General features: G+C 34.1%; 1 protein-coding gene across 1 annotated transcript in view; it reads left to right on the top strand.

The window, feature by feature from the left end:
* LOC110384307 (adipokinetic hormone/corazonin-related peptide receptor variant I) overlaps positions 1-25,492 on the top strand; it is a 111,835-nt gene that overhangs the window by 76,519 nt on the left and 9,824 nt on the right. Inside the window, exons 6-7 of the mRNA XM_021345535.3 lie at positions 4,724-4,911; positions 14,746-14,819. Of these exons, the coding sequence (XP_021201210.3) occupies positions 4,724-4,911; positions 14,746-14,819 (262 nt within the window). The remainder of the gene's footprint in view (positions 1-4,723; positions 4,912-14,745; positions 14,820-25,492) is intronic.

Below are 25,492 nucleotides of genomic sequence, written 5' to 3'. Positions count from 1 at the left end.
ATTTTCCTGACTGTGACAAAATTGCAAGTCAAACTTTCTATCAAAATATTCTGGACTGAATATTGTAGCGTGGAAGCTTAGATCTCTGGTTGTGAAGCCGCAATACACGGGTTCAAAAGCAAATAGTAATAGCAACGTGCCTTTTTGCAAAATAATATTTATTTTGTATGTTTGTTTTGGGCCAAAGTTAAATAAACATATAGGATATACACGGATGATTGAAACTCTTATCCCTCAGTGAATAAGTCTTCGTGAAAAGAGGTGTTTGCTCCGAGAGGGTTAGGCTGATTCCCTTATTTTTATTTACACACAAACAAACCGCAAAAAGAGGCACAAGAAACCACTTAACACTCAATAATTAATTACCAATGACAGAGATCTTCGCTTCATTGAAAACGACGACCGTAAAACAATATTCAAGACAGCTACCACGAATTTATGTATATTTAAACAATTTAATGGACCTTCGCTGCTTCTTCACATCCATTAACTTAGACTTATTGTTTACTTTTTGCGAACATCTATTATTAAGTTGTTTTCTTTGGAAAGTCTGGAAATTATGCTTGCTATTTGAGACCGCGAGAATCACTTAGGTATTTCTTCGAAAAATATTTAGGTGTGACTGATTTCAGCATTCTTAAAATTGCTTAAAGTTGAGCTTTTTTAGACGCGTCTTTTAGCGATTGCTTCGGTACTCAAACAATGGTACAAAACTGGATACAGGAAGACTGGAAGTCAGCTTCAACATGGTTGGGCTAGGCAGATGATGATTTCTGCGGAGACATTTGTTTTATTTTGTTATTTCCTTTCCTTGGAGTTTCAAGCTTCAATAGATAGGAACAGGTATTCAATATCTCTTGCGTAAGTATGGAGAACACTGAAATAGCAAACAAGTGATACTTGAGTGAATGTCCAATGCACCTTGAGTAACATAACAACCAGCCCAGATATGTTCTATCTACCGTCTTACTGTTGCGACAAAAATAGATTTTTATAAATATATAGAACCTATGACACCATCTACTAAGCAAGCATACTTGTATGATTGACAGTAAACCGATCATTTAATTGTTCTTGAATCTTGGATTTTTAAATTCCAATCTGTTTTTCTTTTTTCGTAACTTTCTATCTCTATTGAAATTAGCCCAATTCTGTGAAAGGTGATTTTTCACTTTCGAATTAAATAATTGCTAAAAGCCAAAAATGTTCGCCCTTCCTTCGGGTCACTGCAATGACAAGCAAAGATTAAGTAATACAGCATAAATTAAGCTTTTCGTCCAAATAATCATGTCTAGTCTATTCTTAGGTTTAGACCATTCTAACGATTATCTATTTATTCGAAAGTCGTAGGACGAAACTAATGATGTTTAGTTAGATTCCGTGAATGTCTTTGACCATGTAATATTTGTTTCATTATACCTTTATCCAATCAATTTATTTGACGTTATGTCTTGCCAAAGACAGTCTTCTGAGAATTTCATCCTACGCGAGATACTTTCATCCTTACAAATAATATAAATATGAAGGTAACTGTCTGTATCGGCCGTTTCCAATATTGTATCCACCTGTTGATTTGATTACTGGAGATGTGACATTACATGCTGCGGGATTGTTCGAATGAGTTACCGCGGCCTTGGTACATAAAAGACTTACGAAGGAACATGATGGGTTTTAGTCAGTAAGAGTTTGACACTCCCTCACGCTGGTACCCCACAGCGGGGGTCATTTGATGATTTCCTATCAAAAAAAGATATGATATTACATACATGTAATTTCAAGTTTGTATCCCTGGTAGGCAAATAACAGATAGATCGCATATTAGGAACACACATTGTAAAAAATATATATTGTTCAAATATTATGTTCAACATCTTTTAACAACAAATATGAGATACAAAAATGTTGCTACCTACTCATCGAAAGAATTCCTTTGATAACTTTGGGAGGGTGAAATCCTTTCTAGAAAATCGTTATGTAGACAAAACAGCACAAAAACCGAATTCCTGATTAATTAGCTTTGGATTCTGTTGAATATTTTTCTTTGAACGTTGAATGAGGATCAGTTTTTTGCGTTTATGTTGAAATTGTTGTAGAAATAGACTTGGAATTTTGAAAAATCTGTCTGAGCTGCTTTTGATCTACTAATTATCTAAATTTTATTGCATTTATAAAGGCGTGACTAAAAATGAAATATTTCGAGAAATGACACGCAAATATTTGTTGTGTTCTCCCAAAGTGGTACTCCGGGGACGTGAGTGGGGAACAGCTATTATTTGTATTATAAAAATATTTGGATAGTATGACTTAATTTTTATCCATGTCCATGAATTAGATTCAGATTTCGCAGAACTGAAAACAAATCACCGTCGAAGAAACATTTCGTATTTACAAATTGAGAGGCACTTTGATCAGTTTTTCCTTAGTAAGTCTCTTGGTACATAATAGACGTAAGCTTTACCCAAAATGATTTCATTCAATCTTTGGTTTCTTCTGGGAAATCTATTAAGCCGATAAAATACTGATGTAATCATGAAAAGTTTATTTTCGGTACTTCATACAGTTTAATTCGTTAAGCGTTTATTTGCTGTTACTGTAAAAAAAGAACAAACTCGACTGCTTCAAATGTGAACCAAATTACCTACGTAACTAATAAAAATAAAACTACTATTAAAAGACAAATACCAGCTATGAAGTCTGGAACAATGAAAAAAAAATCTATACCTAGTAACTCCGACTGTTGGGACCCATTATTGGGATGTGAGCAATTCTAGATTTTAATGGGTCACGTCTGTCTGTCCGAGACTGATCAGCTCAGGCGTTTAATGTGTTTCCTCCTTTGCAGCGCGCAGTCGGGTAAAAAGAATTTGAATCTGAATTTTCATTCAGAATTTTATGGTGCTAAAAGTGAGAACTTTGAAAGAATAAGTTAGTTTCAAGTGTTATTTTAAAAGTGCATTTGAAATAAGTTGCACGTGTTTTATATTCAAAGATGTTCTGTCGCATGATATTTTGTTTAATGTTCAGACTTGAAATATAATTTTCAACACTTTTGTCATTGCTATTCAGATCCTTCAGAGACAATAAGACTGAAGTAGAAAGTACTACTAATTTCGGTCCTCGACCGAAGAAAAGTCTACACTTGCTACCCGCAAAATTTTGTAAAATGTTTTGTACTGAAATACGTCTGGTCTAATATTTTGTTTTACTTGAAGGAGGATTGTAAATTATTGCTACATTGTTTTGTTTGAAGTTTGTAGAACAGAATAGTGGTTCACAAACGCTTTACTTCAAAAAGCTATTTCAACTTTATGAGCGGTTTCGAAAATTTTCCGGTCAGTTTTATGAGCGAATAAGGCATGGAGAACAGAATGACTAGCGGAGGTGCCACGACGAAAAATCTCCTCAGAGATTAGTGGCCGTAGATGCGGGTGAGCGGGGGACGTGGAACGTTACTATTTCTGTCCTTGTACACCTTACTTGGACCTGACCATTTTTTGTAATACCAAATATCGTTGACAGAAGACTCTAAGGATGCGAACGCCTAGTTCACTTGTATGTTTTGGTTATGCCCGCAATACGAATATGACCTAGATGAAGGCACCTGACCGACCTGCACTATGGCATCTCCGCTCGTCTTTACTCCGTGGACAGTAGCGCGTGCATGCGACAAACAAACAAATGACAGCTACATAGACCGGTTCGAGAGAAATTCTGAAATATCGCGTCGTTTCAACCAGCGTACACGGGCGACTAAATCCGCTAGTGTGCACTCAATCTGTTTTCGTGGTTAGCTGTATTTTCCATAACAAGAAATACTTTCATTCAGTTTCATTTATGACTGTTCCAAATATTGAGTTAAGGCAAACAACGTTTATTTTGTTATTGCTTAAATTACGATAGCAGTTCTTGCTTGAATAAACAATAATATTCCTACTGTTTATTTTTGATATTAATGAAAAAGTGAAATGAAGCTGCAGTTTCTGTCAATATGTCTTGGTGATTACAGAACGGATTTTAATTAATATTTTGCATAATCAGATTCATCTTTTTGTATGAATTTTAAATAATACTTTTACGTGAAATGTGTTGTTCTCTCAACAAAACGGATTAAAAATTCGTTTCAAATATCGCGTGTTTTTTGACTAAAGGATAAACTGTACTGACCTTTGCACTATTACACTATTACAGTGTTTTAATGGAGACCGACTCCATTAGCATCAAACAAACATAAATCCAGACTTCGGACTGTTTCCCAGAAATTCTAAATTAAAACAAAAATATTGTAATTCTGGCAAGATTTACCTCCAGTATTACAATACTTTTGTTTTAATACTATACTGACTAGATCCTTGTTTTAGCAAGAGTTAAAGGAACTAGTTCCTTCAACAGGTAAAACCTCGAGCTGCTTCCTATGTTAATAACTATATATATTACTGAAAACTTTCATTGAAATCCTATTTATAGGTTTTACCTACGTGAAAGAATAACCCACCATCCCTATATATACATATATGTATATAATTATGTACATACAGACAAACATCCCTTATTTTTTATTCATATTATTTGTTACGTTTTTAGCAATATGACCGGCACTGTTAACATAATAATTATAGCAATTGGCTGTCGCAATCTGAGGCGTAGTTCAATTCTCAAAATCATGAATCCATAATTATCATTATTCCGTCCAAATAATTTACACCAATTTCATTCTCTCCAACAGGTACATGTTAGACCGTAAATCAGCAGTCCACGTATCCGCCAGAGTCCAGGATCTGTTCTTCATCATGGCTGTCTCCAACTCCTGCATGGACCCTCTCGTCTATGGCTCCTACATCATAGACCCGAGGACCTTCAAGAGGACTATAAGGAAACTCTTCTGCATACACGTCAGTCCTTCGGATATACCAGGTTAGATTTTAATATATTTTTTTTAATAAGAAAAAACATCTGTCTCTGGAAGTCGGTGGCAAACTAAACATAGACAATTTTAAGACACCGACTTCTAGAGCCAAGTTAAGTTTCATTTTGTTCTATTCAGTGTTTTGTGATGATTTTTATTCATCATCATCATCATCATCCTATCGTTATCTCAATTTTACTGTCGGATCGGCGCAGCATGTTTTCTTGATTTTTATTATTTTGTCATAGTTACTACTTAGTACTACTTACTAAGCTCCCTTAAAGTACCTAGTCTTAATCAGTTGTTTTGAGTTAGTCCTAAACACAGTCTAATAGATTAGGATTATCTTCAAGTTTATCCAAACAGTGTTAGAAAGGCGAAATCCTATTTACTAAGCCGTTGTGTGGACATCTTCGTTCAGCCTTAGATAAATACTTTTACTATACGGACTAGGCTGTCTACTTTGTCACAACAATTGGAATCAAACAGTTCCTATGTTTCAAGAAGTATAGTCATTCAAGAAGTATTAAATGAGTACAGTAGACTGGACATCAGTGATAACTGTCATGCACCTTAACTCAAAAGTAATAAGTATGATTTTCCTATAAAACTGTTACCACTGACCTGAAGTTGACTGTACAAGAAGTATGTTCACTTAATAATGAAGTGGTAAATGAGTAACTAAAAATAATTCCTTCATTCAGATTTCATTAACCATAAAAAAACAAGACTCTTGTGAGAACAATCACCTTATTATGTGGGTTTCCTTTACAAACATTTGCTATGGAAAACTTTGAAATACCAATGAACATTGTGAATATAAATAAAACATTCTTTTGTTTCCATTAAATGAAAGGAAATATAAGGTGCTTTATAACATCAGCAAGCATTTTATGTGACATACGGTAAATTGTGATTTTTATATAAGGAAATAAAGATTGGTGTAGCTTTGGTACTTGACAAACGTCAGTGAAGAGACCCATTTTGAGTCAGCGGAGTGTAAAAGTTTACGATAATGCATTGACTGTAAAAGAACAAACAGCAACGAAATCACATGCGTAAATATGGTGGTATATTTAATAGTATTTTTACGTACCTACTCTGATAGTGAGATTCTGCCAATTTCTATTGGGAACAAGAAATGTGTAGACGTTGCTACGACGAGCCTACTCTTAGCGTGTGTTAGAATGAGTATATACTAGAAAGCATTTGTGTGCATTAACAGTGCCGTAGCTACAGTTGTGGAAACTCATCTTAAACATTGCTAGATATGTATTTTTTTGTATTGGACCCGTATATTCTAAATTCATTTATTTCATTTTTCTGGGGAAAAATACAGTGAAACATGTGTTACCATCAACATTTTCCACGAAATACATTTAACATATTTTTTTTCTGCTAACAGTTACTATGTGACATAGATCTAAAAACTACAATAATATTAAGTATCTTATTTGTAATCATTAGTTTTTCCTGGTGACTTTGAATTCCTTTTAATAAGAACCGAAATATAATACCTTCCGCTTTGTGGTTTTTCCCTACATAGAAATCATAATCTTCACTGAATAGAGGTATGACATATTACTAATACAATATAAGTAGTAACAATTCTTCTGCCTATAAATAGGGCTTATTGTTTCATACATAATTATATTATACTCAAATATTATTTTCGGTTAAGCAGTAAAAGTTCAAAAGTATATTGTAGGCACAATACCAATTGTCATGGTTACAATTCTTCTACTTATAAATAGACTTTATTATTTTATACACCGTGACATTTTAGTCGTCTTACAACGGCAGCCCACTTCATGTATCCAATGACTAGAACACGTTCATTAAGAATATATATATATTTATGACATTTGAATAATTCAAAAATAAAAATAAATTCATTATTATGACGCATGACATAGATTATAAAAACACCCTGTAGTGAGCGCGGCCCGAGTCTTTATCAATGGAGCGGCGCGGTGCGGCGCGGCGCGGCGTCTTTATCAAAGTTCATTCACCCTAGCGCAAAATAAGTTTCTTACTATTGCAATCTTAATGTTCTCATTATGTAGCAGCTTGTAAACTTGCACTCTTACTTAACTTGTAACACTTAATTCCAATTCTTCCTTCATACTTTTACGGGCTTAGGACCGTCAGAAACATTTTTCGTAATAAAACCAAAACAAAGTGATGTAAGTTGACAATGACGTACCTATTATCAGGCCTCTGTCACTCTCTGTACTCGCGCGCGATAAATGCCTACCGCTCGCTGGGTTACCGGTAGCCCCACGCGGCTCAGGGCGCACAACAGTCACACGCGCCGCGCGCGCTCCAATATTATTATTTTTATTTCGTGCGGGTTGATCACTCCTCGGTTCCGTAACATTATTAGATTGTTAGGCGCAGCGTACAATCTTCTTGCTTCCCTTAAATTGTCACCAGCTATTGCGTGCACGCGTACCATTTGTAGGTACTCGATATTCGAGTAGCGACGGTTCCTATCACTCATCATGCAAGACGTATACCCTATTCACTCGTAGGGATCGCGAACAACACTTGATTACCGGTAGTGCGCGCACACTTCCACTTGCGGTGTTCGGACGGCAACTGAGCCACAGAATGACCTTTAAAACCAATTTTTAAGTAAAAGGCGGCATTTATCAAAGTCCACGTGGACTCTTTGAAAAGTGCCGTCGTCGTCTTTGGCGGTGCCGTCGTGCCGCTCGTGGAATGAATCTCATTGGATGACAGTCCACGTGGACTGTGCTAGATTGGCTTACGATATTTTGTCTCGTAAAAAATGGAGATGGAACGATCACTCGACTCGAGCGCTGGGAAGGTACTACTTTCTACCGTTTGATACGTAAACATTATTAACAGGATGTTTCTTATTTCTAATGTATTATTTATTTTTCTTTGCACCTATTATCTTAATTAATGCTATAAAATTAATAATCATGTCTAGTGGTATTTTATGTCGGATACATTCAGTGGACCACCTTTGTAAGACGACTAAAAAGTCGCGGTGTATTACGTTCAAATATTATTTTTAAGTTGATTCATACAGTGAGCAGTGAAAATACTTGAAGTAAAGTTCAACATTTGCTTATAATAAATACACGTGGAATATCAAAGACAGTTAATATCAAAGCTTAAATAATTTCCAAGAAGCTAAATTATGATATACATCGTACCTATATCATTTTATCTAATTTTGCTATGCTACCTAATTAGAAATTATGCGAACTAGGACTTTACCTAGTACAGTAAACTGCACATTAGTGGTAACTGTCATGCAGCTTAACTCAATAGTAATAAGTACGATTTTCCTATAAAACTATTACCACTGACCTGCAGTTGACTGTACCTCGTGACACAGTCTAGGTTTCGCACTAAATGTGCATGTTTATTTGTTTAGCTGGGATTTAGTTAGGTAAGGTTTAACAACGTCGTTGCCAAAAGGAATATTAATGTATTCTCTGAACAAACTGTTAGCATTTCAACGCAAAGTATTTACATGTTACATACGTTTGTGTAGTTTTCGCAAAACTGGAGGGTGGTCCGCAGCTAATTTCTGAGTCCAAGTACGTGTATGTAGCCTATACCATTGTCATTCCTCCACCGTCAGCTTGTACCTACTTGTTTTTGGTGAAAAATCATCATCATCATGTCGATACTACACCGTTAACAAAAATTTATTAACATATTTAGAACATTCACCAGCATCAAATAATAAATGTAATCCCACAGAAGAATTGAAAATGGTTTGAAATAAAAGTCCGATAGGTTTAATAAATGGAACTCTGACGTGACGTTTTATTTCAAACAATGGCGACAAAGCTGAATGAAAATGAAAACCACTATTTTGCTTATAAAGTAACGAGTTAGTTTTTCTTTAGACACAATAAATAAGAACTATAAAATAATTTCTCCGAGGTTCAAAGTTCAAAGACGGATTTCGTAGAATCCAATTTAACAAGATATTTAAGTAATAGAGATTATTTAAACTTTAGTTAAATCTATTATTATGAGAGTGTTTTTTTTTTTCAGTTTTTCTTTTAAAATACCTATTAATTTATCTCTCGTGGGATAGAATTAGTAGGGCATAACACTGATTCATAAGACTGACTTACTCAGAAATCATTATAGTTCACTGTGGCATTTAAATAACAAAAGACTGTGTTGATAATATTAGATGTGGAACTTTAGAACTTTCTCCTTTTTGGAATCGGTTAGTAAGACGCCTTTTGCAATGTTAGATACTGTAGCAATCTATTAAGTATTAAAAAGACGATATAATATTTGATGAAATATTATAAATAGTATTTCCTGTTTAATATATATTTTGGTACCTCATTGCTTTCCTGACTATAAATAGTGTAATAATCTGAAAAACGTGGCTCCCACCTCCTACACCTATTTTTATTAGCCAGTGTTCAGTTTTCCTTAATGATGAAAAACTTACACAAAATTTAATTTATAGCTCTCTTTTACATGAAAATTTTCAGTAAGAATATATAAAACTTCTAGGTATATATGAACAAGTTTCCTCAAACAATATAATGTTGTTTTTCTAATGGAGTAACGTATCTATTCAACATTAGCGTGAGCTGAATACTTAATGTTCTCTTAGTAAGAAAAATCTGGGTTAATGTACTTTCTTGTACCTTTAGTGCTCGTATTTGGTTATGAGAATTATGTATATTTTTTTAACTTATAATAACATACTTCTTTCATAATAAAATCTATTTCGTCGAAACCAACGACTTGATTCAGTAATCGTTATTTTAATAAAAAAATACCTAATAGAAAAAAAATTTTTAGTAATTTAAAAAATCTGTAATTTTTTTTGGAAATCATAAACAGCATCTATGTAAATTAATATTTCTAATTGACCTTAAACGCTAATTAAAGTTGTCATTAAAATCAACATTAATTAAATTATTTAATTGATCTCAAAAAACATGTCACCATACATACTTAGATACTTACTTGGTGAGTAAATAAATACGCACATATTTAATAGAAAATAGAGTTGATTAGCTTCATATAAATTATGTTAAATTTCAATCTCTAACAACGGATGGATTTTTGTAATCCGCTATTAGGTACTTGTAAATTTTTACTAGTAACTGGTGACGCAACACGTGTTACTGTGATGTTGGTTCCATAAAATACACCAAACAAAAGGGAATAAAATATAAGGCTTTATATTATTTTCTTCTAGGTACATTATTAACAAATCATGTCATTTAGGTTCGCACATCTGATCACAATGCCTAGTTTGTGTCATGTTTTGTATGTCATGTTACTGTCTGATAAGAAAAATGAGTGTTAGGACCAGTCCGTTGGTAGCACATGTAAAGGTATTATAGACGACAAATAATAATGTATCGTAATTACATGGGAATAAAGTTTAAAATGCCATGTTCAAATGAAAATTTAAAACTTATGCTAGACCTTTTCTTTGTTTTTTAAAGATGGCAAAAATCATCAAATGAAGGGTCATTTGACCCGCTGTGGGTTAGCAGCGGTGAAGGAGTGTCAGACGTTTACTGACTAAAAATCTATCAATAACTTTTACGATCTATCTATACATTTTTCGAACAATCCCGCAACCCTTGAGTTTTCAACTTTATTTGATTGATTAAAATGTAACATTCCATTTTTTGTACATTACATATTATGTCATTCTATACACCCGCATAAAAAATGTTCTTTCAATAAACAAGCCAAAGGCTGTTGTCATGGCACTGTGTGAACGCGGCCTTACAGAATATAATTTATGTATGTGAATGTATGTTTTTGTTGTGGTGAGAAAAAAAATAGGAGCATTTTTAGTGTAAAATATTGAGTCTGAAATAACATACATCTACATGGATTTTTACAAGAGTTGTTTTTTTCTCATTATTGGCTTGCAGCTTATTATAATTTTATCGTGCTGAATTTTATCAAAAACAAATGTCTTGTGAGGAACAAAAAAACACGTCACTACTTAAAATATACCTACATAATTATTCAACATAAAAAATAAATAAACACAAAGGTCAAATCAGTAAATAGAATCTGCAAACAAGACCATTTTGATGTTTCACTAAGCTGAATTCAACCTCACAAAATAATTAATGACACAATCTGTTTAATAGTCAGTATTCCTTAATCTGTTTAAACCATAATGCCAGCTAATGGCTAATCCTTTTTCACAAAGGAATACTATATTACATGTCGTAAACCCCACTTATTACATGGGCCATAGATTTAAAATAGGTTCGCGCCCTCGATTCTTACATGGGCTATAATTTCAGCACATAAAGGATATTGTTAGGGGTGTCCATATACTGGTAATCTAGACCTCGTTTTTCAACACGAAAAGGTTCAAAAAGCTTTGGGTACAAAAACAAGTAGTATAAACGTACCTATTTACAATGTTTACAATAATGTAAAATTTCAAGTTTCATTTTTCTAGTTAACTTCATTCATAAAATGGAAGATTCTGTGAACACAATTTAGTCGTAATTGAAATTCTTAGCTATCCATTGAAGCTTTGGAATTAGCAATAAAATTGAACTCGAACTCCTTTTTCAATAGATTCAGCTACACGTAATTAGCAGTGCAATTATTGCTTAAATTGTGCGTAATCACGCTTTTACTGAAAAATCAATATCATCAATATCATCATCGCTGTAAATTTATCTTATTTATATTTGTAGCGTAGTAACCTGACTTAAAGGAATTAGATGTGACATTGTAAAATATTAACCTTTTGCTGTATTTGTTATATGAGAGTTAAATATAGCTAGATTATGTATGCGGTTTCACCCACGCAGCCTGTAGAAACTATTTGTCGTGCCTGATAAGAAATTGCCTATGTCAACCGGGAATTTAGCTTCCCAACATTAAAAGAATTATCCAAAACGGTTCCGTAGTTTTAAAACCTTCGATATACAAACAAACACGTGTTCCTCTTTATGATATTAGTATATCTAGACACAGATAACTTCACCAGATACAAACCGCGTTTAATCACTGCAGGTTAGGATTTCAGTACACAATACAGATGAATTTGCTCTTCAGAGTGGTAGTTAAACTGACAGCTAAATCTCGCCTGCATTAGTGAGGTTATTCCGACGGATTAACTGGCGCACCGGATAAAGCTGTAGAATGCGTTTAAGAGTACCTATCTCACACAACAGACTTTTAGTCGACCGATGGTGGGTTTGGACTCATAAATCAGTATGAGGATGAGTGGTAGTACTCACATTGTAAATATTAGTTATTTTGTACGGTATCAAACCGACTGGGTTTGATTGCAATCAAGACGTTCTTAAAAAAAATTGCCAATTATCGGGTCAACTGTCGGTCGACTGTTTAGTCTCCAGTTTGCTGTATGGTAGGTACTCTTTCTGGTGCCGGCTAAAGCTACAGAATGCGTTTTAAGCAACAATCCTGAGACTTAACTGTGCAAAAGCTCTGTGGACTTTATGAATACAGATTGTGTTTTTAAAGAGATTTCTTGCCGTTTTATGAGATAAGTGAAGTTTTATTTAGTTTGAGATAGAAGCTGGATGATATTTGCAATGAATTTATAATACAGGGCATTAAGAGAAAACTGGCATAGAAAGAATTATGTGCTACCTTTTTAAAAAGCATATAACTATAAGAATGACAGTCTACCTGAAGAAACAATTTTTATTCAGAGCTTTATTTTGGATACCATAATTATCAACAAAAGTGAAGAACGAATATGGAACAGACATTAGCTCAACTATACTTATGAAAAAAAATGCGCGAGTTTTTTATGTTGTGATTAGAACCTCCTTTTTCTCGTCATTAGAGATTTAGGGGAGCTTCAAATTATAAAGAAATACTTAAGGACAGCTGGCATTCGGGTGCTTCGTCCCAAACCATTACCATTGCTGACAGCCTAATTATACCATAAGCTTAAGTCGTTACGTTAATGTCAAAATATAAAAATAAACATCTCTGCTTAAAAATCCAGCGAATCAAAATAAACCCTAAATAGAGCCTCTTTATTGAGAAAACTGGGATTTATCCTAATAAAATGCGAGGGCATTCAATAGTAAAATCTTAATTCTATTTAGTCAAGTATTCGAATTTGTGATACAGTTGAGAGTTTCACAGCATATTTCTTGATTTTTGGTCTGAATTTAACATAACTTAAGACCCTTTAAGTTACGGTTTTATTTTTGCTTCTAAGTACCTACGCTCAAAAGCCAACTTTGTAACCAAGTCCATTTTTAAGACGAATTTAAAAATATTTTGATCTCTCAATTTGTATCTTTGAAAATAAAATTTAGAATATTTCTTTGACCAATTTTGGCGAGTCTCTTGGCTAGTTTAAAGCAGTAACGACCTTCGGTGACTCGAAATATATGAACGGTCTCAGCCTGCAAAAGTTCACACTTTTACTTCAAAGAAATATATCATTCCCGGGGCTGTGGATAGTAATACATTCCTTCCACTGTCGGTTCTTAGTGCCTAGAATAAATTTGAGTTCCTCTCCTTTCACCCTTTATATTTCAAGGCCTCGATAACTCTTTCAAACAATCCCGCACCCTAGACACTGAATATTTTAAGCCCTAACTGTTCAAATATTTTCTGCCCTAACTTCCGATACTAAGAAGGCCGTTCAACTTTGTAAATACTTTTTATTCAACTTCAAAATAATTAAAATAACAAGTCAAAGATATTTGAATACTGGACACGTAGTTTTGGGAATAAACGCCACGGAATTTGGCCATTAAAAACTTGTTTTGCACTTTGCTACAAAATCTTTCATTTTCTTTAAGTATTTGATGTTGAAAATTATGACTTAAGCTTATCAGAAATCGGGTAACCTGGTAATCTATATTTGATTGTTTCTGATGAAAGAAGTATATTTAGTACAAGCGGAAAAATATCTTATCCCTAAAAAATAAAAGTTTTGAGTATCTCCTAAAATAAGCATTAAGCTTCACCTTTATTTTTCAAAGGTTTAACAAATCTCTGTGGTATTAACTTCTTCCATTATCTATTTTTCATAAATATTTTTTGTTTGATTGTCAGCCAGCGTAATCCATTTTTGCTGTAATCACAATGAGTTTTTAATCCAGATTAGTCATAAATATTAAAATCTTTTATTAATTTAAAATGTAATCGAAATATTGAATAAATAAAGTTTTTTATCCCACTGTAAGATTTTTTAAATAACACATTTATGCTTATTTACTGAACAATTTGTTAGTCTTTATATTTTCATAATATTGCTCGCTAAATATACAGGGAAATGGTGCCAGGAATATTATTATGTACTTACCCTACCAGGAATCTATAATAGATTACCAGGAATATGGATTATGGAATGCATAGGCTTGACCCATCTATCGATAGATATTATCAAAGCTATATTCGCTAGGGGATTATTCGGTAGACTGCAGTAGGTCAGGAACGGTAAATGGTATAATCGGCATGTTAGATATAGGTCAAGTTAAACAAAGCTTAATGGTGTAGATGGAGATCGGATCACACTAATTATTATGAACGGGAAAGTTTGCATGTGTGTGAATGGATGGATCAATGTGTGTACGTAGATGTTTTCAACTCTTTCATGTAACGCTCAGATGTATAGATAGATTTCCTGTAACTTAGGTAAATTATTGTTGCAATGATATAAGGTATATGAAATCTTCTCTAGATGAACTTTTATTAACACCACGTTCTCGTTAGTTGTAGGTAATAGAATGAAGATGCTGAAGCAAATTACGAGTATAAAAAGTTTTCACTGGAAAAATATATAACAGTATCCGATTCACATTCTCCTTTATTTAATCTATATTTTCCTTTGACAGGTATCACCGGGCCTGACCTGAGGACCAAAGTGAGCATACGCCAGCCCAGCAGGGAGACGACACAATTGGAAAACGTAAGTCTTTTGTAAACAATTCAATATTTGCTTGACCTAATTACCTAGGGATTAGTGCAACAGCCATATAAATTAAGGTAGAGAAAAGAGAGGTAATTACGTGACTTTGCGATCACTGCGTAAAGGTATGTTTTGAATCCTTGGCTGCCGACCGCATATGCTGCTACTTCAATAAATCGTCCGCAGCTGCGCTACTGTTTCGTATGTACTTACGTGAAACTGCTTTGGATCAACTGCAAACAGTCAGCCGATAGTGAAAAGAACTTTTAATCAGTATATCAGGAGATTTATAGTACGACCGAAAATTTTAATTAGCTTCTTAAATTATCTTCAAACTGTCGGCCCATTTGTTGGTCACCAGCGGTGAAATACCGCTTAAAGGTATCTAATTAGTTACCGCTGCGTAAAGTTTTTAAGTAAGATGGATTTTATTACAATTTGTCCATGATTTTTTTTGCGTTTTTTGCGAAGTATAAAGCCTTTTTGGAAATCGATATTTGCTTTCAACTTAATTTTGATAAACTTTTTCTTCAATTATTTTTAGTTTCATACACGTGTTTGAATATAAGTTTAACTCATTAAAACATAGTTTTTGAGTTGCAAGAATATTCCGAGAATCTGCTTTGAACGTAAGTTTTTAGTTTTCCTGTTCACAAAGCGAATGTCTGTAAAAGTTTTGAAACTTTATATCTGAAAAACAAAGTTTATGATGATAGCCTTTGACGATGTTTACTTAATATTTTCTTTCTTTGTAATAAAATTGACTTACTTACATTGACGAAAACTAAAATTTTCACCGAAAAGTGATAATTTTTTTCTTTGTGAAAAATAAGGCTTAGCAATGTGTCAACCTTGCTCAATAATAAGCTTTTAAAATTGAGAAATTGTATTTTTAAAGAACATACTTATCCCACTTTGTAGTTTATTTTTGAAAATGGAATTTTGGACTTTAGAATGAGCGGTAGTCGTGTATGTTCTAAATTAATAATATCTATTTGATACTGACATAGATAAAATAATAATAATATTTACAACATTTTTTTTTTTGCAAAATAAATTCATATAATTTTACATATTTACATGACGTAAAAAAAAGCCTTATTTATACATATATACATCTAAAAAATGGCATCAAAAAACTCCTCATCGCTGCCCACCGGGAGTGGACCCAAGAGGCTGGCAGCATTGCCACGTTGGATGGCAATGCTTAATTTTTGACCAAAATAAAAACCAGCCTTTGGGTCACTTGAAGTGTTAGCAAGTCGCTTTGCCAGATCTTTAAAAAGCAGATGAGCACTTGGACCCCACGGCCCGAGGGTTTCAACCCCAAACGGCTCAAAGGTATAGTTACCAACCAGGGTGCTATATTTGCGCCGTTTGAGGTTCTCTGCAGCCGCAGCAGCGGAACCAGCACATCGCCAAATTTACTAAAATTAAATTATTGTACGAAATGAACACCAAATAATGTTCTGTATTGCGGAAATTAAAATACTTGATACATAATGTAGCCGATAAATCTTTCTGAGGATACTTTTACTTTGTAATAAATAAATAGCTCAAGCCTTAATAACTTCAATTGAAACACGATTATTACTTGAATTGAAAAGCCAATCTTGTCATACAAAATAATTATTATCAGCCATCTATCTAAACGAATTTATTTCAGGCGTACACCGCTTAAAAGTGTAGAATGTGTAGTAACTGTAAAATACATATGTACAGACACAGTCATAATCTGTCCCATGATCGCAACAAAATATCTTCAAAAGCATTTTCCGAAAAATACTTAATACATTGTTTGTCTTCTTATAGTTAAGTAAACACTTATTGTTATACGTATAAGTGTTACTATTTTAAGAACCATTTAGAACCTATCCAAAAGTACTGCTAAGTTGTTATTAAGTTGTGCGTGAAATTCTGTCTAACAATTCGTTGCTTGAGCCGTGGGCGTTTCTATTACAACGCTTTCGCACTAGTGGATTTTGTCCCTCGTGTACAATTCGTTTTTCTACGCGCAACACATTCATCAACCTCCTGCCTTTATTCCAATTTTAATTGGGGTTTTCACCTTCCATTCTCTTATATCTGCCGTCATCTTACTAGTAATATTCTTTCTAATCATATCGACTTTCACATAGTCCATCCATCGTTTCTTTGGTGGTCCTCTTCCACTATATCCATCCACGTTCATTCCCAAAACTTTCCTTGCGACTTTCATTTCTCCGCATTACATACTACACGCAACTCATTCTGAGCATAAACGGTCCTTAGGCGTAGTTCTAGGCGTCATATTTTGTACCGGTGTTTGTCAATTGTTCGTTGTCGCGCCTACGCGCTTGGTAATGCCCCGTGCGTATCCAACGATGCTGTGCGGAAAAACAGAGCGAACAATCCGCTAGTGTGACATCAGTCTTTAGTGCTCTATGACATTTTCTATAAGTAAAGAAAATATCAAGTCTAAAAATAACATGGATTTTAATAATAAGAATAAAAGATATCTACGTATTCTTTCTTCAATTCTTGTGTTTTTCTTTGTCTTAATGAATTTGAGATCTATGTGCATTTAATGTTTAAATTCCATTTGAGTGGATCCTTTGTAAGTAACAGAAAAAGGTGGAGTTTGTTTGCTTATTAAGTAAGACTAACTTGAACGCCTCGGTGAGCTCGAAATGATTAGGGATGATTAAACTTTTAATGTTCTGTTTTTTTTACTTAATTGGATTAGTAAGTTAATGACACTGCGTTCATACTATTAGTTTTTGTGGTTAGTACGGTATGATAAAGTATGTTTTAAGGAATAAGTATTAGAGGGTATTTTTAACTTTAATATAAATAAAAAAGCACTAGGTACCATAATTTAAAAAAAAAGAGATATTAACGTTTTTTATATCGGTATTCATACAGCTAATTGCAGATAATTCGGTACAGAAACCGCTAATAAATCGTTACTATTTGAAATAAAAGCTCTTCAAAGTACGTTTTCGATATATTCAATTTAGTACCTACTTCACGGATTTCTCTCAAATGGTTTGACTTTAAACCTAAGTTCGTGAACCAGGCAATAATAAATCTTTCTAGAACACTTGAAACTCATTAACTACCAATTAATGACTTATGGAAGTTAATAAATCGTGCGCTAATAGACATAATGTTGGGAAGTCAATTTGAAGTTTCTGAATTCCGATAGGTGTCGATATTTTAATTAAATTAGTAAAGTCGTTTTGTGGTTTGCCTTCATTTTGTATACTTAATTTGTTCTGCGGTTTTACTTGGCCGAAAGATTGAAATTGAAATAAATTTTTACTGTTTTACTACTTTTACTGTTTGCTTTTGTAAAATTAATAATATATTTGTGCCATAGTTACTTTTATTATTTGACTTATTAGGACTTATGACGATAATTTACATTTAGAATGTTTATTATAATGGAAAGTACCTACCGTTTCAATGAATAATACCTGTCTCTTAAAATTATAGAAATATTAACCAATGATTTGAAAATAGCGAATCATGGGAAGTTTTCCTAGCTAAAATCGCTAAATATTAATATGTATTCTACAATAAAACAGTCTTAATCCTTTCAACAGTAATTACAAAACTTGGGAGTTAGTTGCTACTATTTTATTATTCGAGACAGACAGACAATTCACGGTTCGTTATCAGAACTGAAGGAAGAAATGTACATAACATCAAAATCTTTGAATTCTGTATTCTGACTTCTGATTCTTTTATAATAGACGTTTGTATTTTGCTTATTCACTTGTCTTTTCAAAACCTGTTTTCTTCTACCGTAAAGCAATAGTACTAGGTACCCAAAATCTATGTGGATCATGTTTACATTTGTTTCATATAAACGTATAAATAATTGGTCGCAATATAAAATGTACAAATAAAAAGTTCGACTCGAAAACTTTTCAAGGAAGAAGAAAAACTACTTTGATTTGTAGGCAAAAGTTTGAGATGGAAGCAATTTAAGTTTCCAAACTAAATTATATTTTTCATTGATTAATATTTGAGATTTCTAAGTTAACGGCATTTTCATGGCGTAGGTTTATTTACGGCAAAAGTTGAAAAAGTTTGACAACTTTCCTTGGCAATCTTTGGCCATGTAAACGTAAGGTATGTATGTATATGTAATGGAAGTGGCCTTATTGAGTATTGGGTTTCACGGGTACTTAACTGGTTTGAGGAGGTCATAAAGGCAGTTCTTCAGCTCCATGTAAAACACTGGTACTAAGCTGCATCTGGTTAGATGGAAGCCAACCCCAACATACTTGGGAAAAGGCTAGGCAGATGATGATGGAAGTTGCCTTATTGGTGTGAGACATTCAATCCCATGTTAGGCATACTAAATCACAACAAGATGGAGATAATAATAACCTTGACGACTTACAATGACGTCACAAGTATAATACTCAAGCTAGATTGGAAGCTTAGTAATTTACCGCAACGCAATTAGGCATTTTCAATTGTGCTTCAAATGTTCGTCTGCCGATTTGATGCGGGCGTCGAGAGTTGTAGGTACTCACATAATTAGACAGCAACTACGCTTGGCATATCTAGTCGTTATACTATATTATGTATATCTATATATGTATGTATATGTATGGCCATATATTATTAGGTGTATGATTTTGTAGCTATTCTTAGTGTTAATAAAGTATTTTTGTCCCAATAAAACGTACCTAATTGGTTCCAATCAAATTATGAAATACAAAATTGAGACGCCAAATCTATTTGATTTTATTACCGACAAAATTTAATTGTAAAATCAATTAGAACCGTCAATTTCTGAATTCATTAGTTTGGTCGCTTTGAAAATTTCTTTATAGAGAAATTTCTACGTGAAAATGGAAAATTATTTAATTTATTATTCGTCAATAATGAACGTGGAAATTGATTTGGCAGTAAATGTCAACGTATTTATTTTATGGTGGTTGCTATGGAATAAATTTCTATGTTATAATATTGCTAAATTTTAAGTTATTTTACGTCGTTATGTTTAGGTAATATAATACTTATCTTGGTCCGAGTCAAATAGTTTAATTTCATAGGCATTTTTTTCGTCAGCCACCGGAATCGTCAATGTATATTTATCGCTTGGAAACATTTAGATTTAAATGGCATACCTATATATTTGATGATATCTCGGTATTCTCAATATATTTGATAACGTTGTCGATAGTTAAAAACGTACTTGGGATTAGCGTACAGGAAAGTGTAATACCACGGTTATACTGCATTCTACAATATCAGACAATGCTTAAACAATATTGTAGTACAACCGCATTGTGTTAGACTGTGACCCGAAAGCAAGGTATTGGGAACCCTATGCATGTAATATCGAACTAATATTTATAATAAGTACGTGGGCCGTGCACTTCAGATATTGCAATACCTGAACCTGTGTTATGAAATAGCTGTCCAGATTCCTTTTCTAAAAGAGATGGCATTATTGGCCCATATCGCTCATACAATCTAAATTCAATATTAGAATTCTGTAGGAAATCAATTTTGTTTGATGTTATCACAGAATAAAGATGTACAGTTGGGAACGTACCTACTAACGTTCGTAAAAATGTCACTCACACGCATGTGCATTGACGATTCGAGCTTTTACCGGCGCTATCGGTGCTGTCAGTACTGAGTGTCGTGCATCGAGCACATGCTTGTGATCTCTTTCCGGTGGTGTCGGATTGCCGTCCCATCGGGTTATGAGAGTGAAGGAATAGGGAGTGCACCTGTGTCTGCGCAAATGCTTGTGCACTATAATATGTCCTGCGCAGCTGGCTGATCTCCTTTAATGAGAACAGTGGCGGTGGTGATTTATATGCGTGTGTGAGTGACATTGTTACGAACGTTAGTTAAGTATTCATAAATTTCATTCATAAAATTGTATTACTTCTAAAATACTACGACATTACAATGACAAAAATAGCAGTGCATATTAGCTATTTCCCGTCTTTTGTAATTCCAATCGATTATTTACGTATTTTATGTCCTCCTCCTGAAGTATGGCACAAATGCAAATCAACACCTTGTATATTAACAGTGACGTTATGCAAAAATTTTTATATAACAGTCGAAAAATTGCGTACCTTTTAGATATAATTTGGGGTCCATATTGAATGTGAAATAAATTAGCTGTCATCTTTTCCCTGTTTCGTTTTCAATGTTACAACAGAAAAATAGAATGTAGAAATTGTGCAAAAACATTTCAAATCAGTAAATATTAATGATGTTTACGCTTCGGGGCTCTTTGTATGTTTGCGTTATTTTATTATAAAAATGTTTATATCAAGGTAACAAAATGGAAACTCATCCATATCTATGTAATGAAGAGAAAACATTTTTTTGTTTATTTCTTTCGACCCTAAAGGCTCCGAAACTACTGAACGGGCTTAAAAAAATCTTTCACTGTTGATAGGTAAACTATGCCTTAGTAATATAGGCTAGATATATTTTATTCGGGTACTTACGGGAAGAATTTCCCACGGGACCCGGGTGTGACCGCGGGAAAACAAATAATTATATACCTATCTATGTGTTTTATAATCGTTATTTTTATACCTTAATACATGAATAATAATTTTCAAAATTATGAATAAGATACTATAGCAAAGTACTTGTTCAGGACCAGTTACAGTACTGAGAATATACGGAATATTTTATGGAAAGTTTTTACAAAAAACGTGAGGAACGTGTAGTAGTGAACGTGTCAAAGTTTTTTTGTTTGCTTTTATAGAGTTGATACCTCAAAGCCCTCACGACTCTGATCTGACTGACGTTCAATATCCAACATACGATATTTTGATGTCAATCGTTTTTGCTTCTTTTTATCGTTAGGCGGTAAGCCTCTGATTTTAACGTGAACATGACACAATTATATTTTGAAGTTATTAACATCATCATCTGCCTAGCCTTTTCTCAACTATGTTGGGATCGGCTTTTGTATTAACATGCACTCAGTATCGTATTTGCGATCTATTAATCAACTTGACAATCTTGTTTTTTGTTTTTTTTTTAACGGCTTCAAAAACCGCCAAACGTCACCCGCTGTGGGTTAGCAGCGATGAGGAAGTGTCAAACACTTACCTACTGACTAAAAACCGTCGTGTTTCGTCGTAGGTCTTTTATGAACCAGGGCCGCGGTAACTCTTTCGAATAATCCCGCAGCCCCGGCAGGCCTTGGCCCTGCTGGGCCCCGCTGGTGCTGGTCTTTGCATGTTAAGTCCTTTCATATGAGTATTCTGTAATATGTTTTTAGAGTTCTAGTGGTTTCCATTTGCATGTTGAAAACCTGTCTAGTCGTTTTATCGTGAATTGTTAACAACAACTAACATGACAGAAGATGGTATTTTATATAATGTAAATAGGATGCGACGAACATTTTACGTTAAACTCTAGGGATTCCGTTCGAGTAAACTGAGGAGTTTGTAAATTCCTTTCTAGGAATTTCTCATAATATTATTGTTTCTTTGTATTTTGTCTAGTATGACATGAATAATAATTAAATATACTAGTAGTACTCAGGAAGACAAACAAAACAGTGTAGTTATTAAATAGGTATAACATAAGAAAATGCAACCGCGCTAGAAGTGAGTTACAAGATCTGAAAAAAATAGCATTTTAAACCACTGCCACTGCGAGATTTCGACCTTTGGCCGACAGTTTAGTCTGCAATGGGCGGAGACTGGCTGTGAAAACGATTGATACTACCCATGTATGCAATATGTGAATAAATGCTCAAGTGGAATAGTTTAATAGATGAAAAAAAGAATCAGAGAATTAAATAACTTTATTTATTTAACCATTTATATACCCAGTAAGTGAGTGTCGTGGTGGCCTAGTGGGCAAAGAACCAACCTCTCGAGTGTGAGGGCGCGGGTTCGATTCCAGGTCAGGCAAGTACCAATGCAACTTTTCTAAGTTTGTATGTACGTTCTAAGTATATCTTAGACACCAATGACTGTGTTTCGGATGGCACGTTAAACTGTAGGTCCCGGCTGTCATTGAACATCCTTGGCAGTCGTTACGGGTAGTCAGAAGCCAGCAAGTCTGACACCAGTCTAACCAAGGGGTATTGGGTTGCCCGGGTAACTGGGTTGAGGAGGTCAGATAGGCAGTCGCTTCTTGTAAAGCACTGGTACTCAGCTGAATCCGGTTAGACTGGAAGCCGACCCCAACATAGTTTGGGAAAAAGGCTCGGAGGATGATGATATACCCAGTAAACACTTGATAGAAGAAGTACCTAATAACATAAAGCAATACAAAGGTACTGCTTATTTCTAATGAAATCTCTTCCAGCACACCACTAGTGGAAGAATTAGAATACATAAATTGATTTCCAACTAATATTCCATTGTGTTAGATTTACAATCAGTGATCAAATTCAGCCTCGGTTTTAGATTGAAAAATGCTTTGTGTGATAGTAAAATAATAGCATTTCCATTTAAATTGTATTGTTATTCATATTGGAATAAACTTTTTTATTTCGTTTGTAATAATTGCTTTGTTTAGTATTGGTATTCGCGAGCGAAACTTTGATATTATTTTCAGCTATCCGATTCAGTTTTATCAAATTGTAATAAAAGAGAAAAATACATTGCCAATGAACAATAGTGGATTAAGGTCTTTCATATGAACCAGCTCATAGCGTGCCTAGCACGTAATATGTCAGATATAGAAAGAAAACAGTTTTTACACATACAAAAACAACAAATGCCATCAGGAAAACTAGTAGAAAAGAAAGGTGTTTGAATGACAAGCGCGAATAACAGGTAAAAACATTTTTGAGAATGCTGTTCTAAATATTACTAGTCTAAAAACAAGATAGACACACAATATACATACCGTCAGTTGCACAAACGTACATAAAAGTTGAAGCTTCATTAAATCTATTCCTAACACTTCATTTGTCAATAAGATAAAAAGTGACAGCAATAGATTTAATGAAGCTTTAACTTTTATGGACGTTGGTGCAACTGACGGATAGGTACATAAATGTTGAATAGGTACTATGTGTAATGATAATACTTGTACATACTCTTACATACTGAAAAAAAAAATTATAAGGTTGATGCATAATATCGGGCCACTTTTCATACACGGTCATTTAAGCCACAATGTAAAATCGTTATATTGATTGCACGATCTCAATACGAAATGCAACAGTTTTCAAATGTGTCGAACTTTCGACATTCGTTTTATGTCGACAGAAAACCAACTCCCAGTTGGCCGACAGTTTGATCGGATACTTGATAAGTACGGAGATGTATGGGAGTGCGCACATAAGGATCCGTTCAGACAGACCGGTTCGGAGAGAAGAGCAAATTCTTAACACGTTGAAAATTGAGTACTTCGTATTTGAAGTAAGGTTTATTTTTGCATGCGCACTGCTTTTGTCATTAAGAATGCTCGAAAGCGCTCCGAGTGAAATAATAAGAGGAGCCGACCGCATTGCATCTCACACAGCCGATCGGAGCCGATCGGAGCCGACTCCGGTCTGTGTGAACAGAAAAATGCGCGCCGATGCTCTCCGAGCCGGTCTATTTGAACGGACCCTAACAATGATCAGGTATTTGGTCGGTATCAGAACGACCAAAACTATCTTTGAATTGACGATTTTCTTTCCCAACTGTCGGGCCAACCGTCGGCCGACTGTTTAGTCTACAGTTTACGTGTACTCTCAGAGTTTCCTATAAAAAGTGAACGCACGTTATAGCATTTGAATTTTCTCTCGCACGTGTAAATTTTGCCGTGTAACGATGTTTGTCACATATTTTGACTGCAGCGGAGTTTTTCTCTGGGTTCACGTTGGAAAATAAATATTTTTAGCAAAACAGGACACTTCATTTTATAACAAAGTTAGACTTTTTAACAAGTAAATGAAGTTATATAAAAACTTAATGAACGCCTCTTCGTTCCTGCTGCGAAGCTAAAGTGACTTGAAAATGTTTTTTTTTGTTTTGTCAAGAGGTTATTATGCAATTATTTTTTTGTAGGAAATCATGTAGGTATATACACCTATTTATGTTAATTAATCTATTATATAAGTTACATTATTAAATCATATATGTATTCTGACTAGCAATGCTTTCGTCATAATTTGTATTGTCATTTTATTTATCTATTCATTCACTCAGGTGAGTTCTCATTTACTAACAGCTTACCTATAAAGTTACAAACACTCTTCATAACTCAGATTATTTCAAACCCAACTCACAGTATTATAATCTCGTCACGGCTTAAACTATTATGATTTAGGTTGAAGACTGTCACTTAATTCACTTTTAGTATTAATATGAATATTTACTTTTAGATAATATGAATTATTTACCGTAGCATAGTTAGAAATTGCTGTTGAATAGTCAACATTAACTTTCGACGCAGTTATGAATTTTGGAGGCATAATTTAAGTCTAAAATATTACCACCATATTGTGGTCATAGTTTAGTGTACTCTAGAAAGTCGTGGTGGCCTAGTGGGTAAAGGACCAACCTCTCAAGTATGAGGGCGTGGGTTCGATTCCAGGTCAGGGCAAGTACCAATGCAACTTTTCTAAGTTTGTATGTACTTTCTAAGTATATCTTAGACGCCAATAACTGTGTTTCGGATGGCACGTTAAACTGTAGGTCCCGGCTGTCATTGAACATCCTTGGCAGTCGTTACGG

The sequence above is a fragment of the Helicoverpa armigera genome, chromosome 17 (genome assembly GCF_030705265.1).
Source record: "Helicoverpa armigera isolate CAAS_96S chromosome 17, ASM3070526v1, whole genome shotgun sequence".
NCBI lineage: Eukaryota > Metazoa > Arthropoda > Insecta > Lepidoptera > Noctuidae > Helicoverpa > Helicoverpa armigera.
Note: the sequence above shows the minus strand (reverse complement) of the source record. Positions and strands in the feature narration are given on the sequence as shown.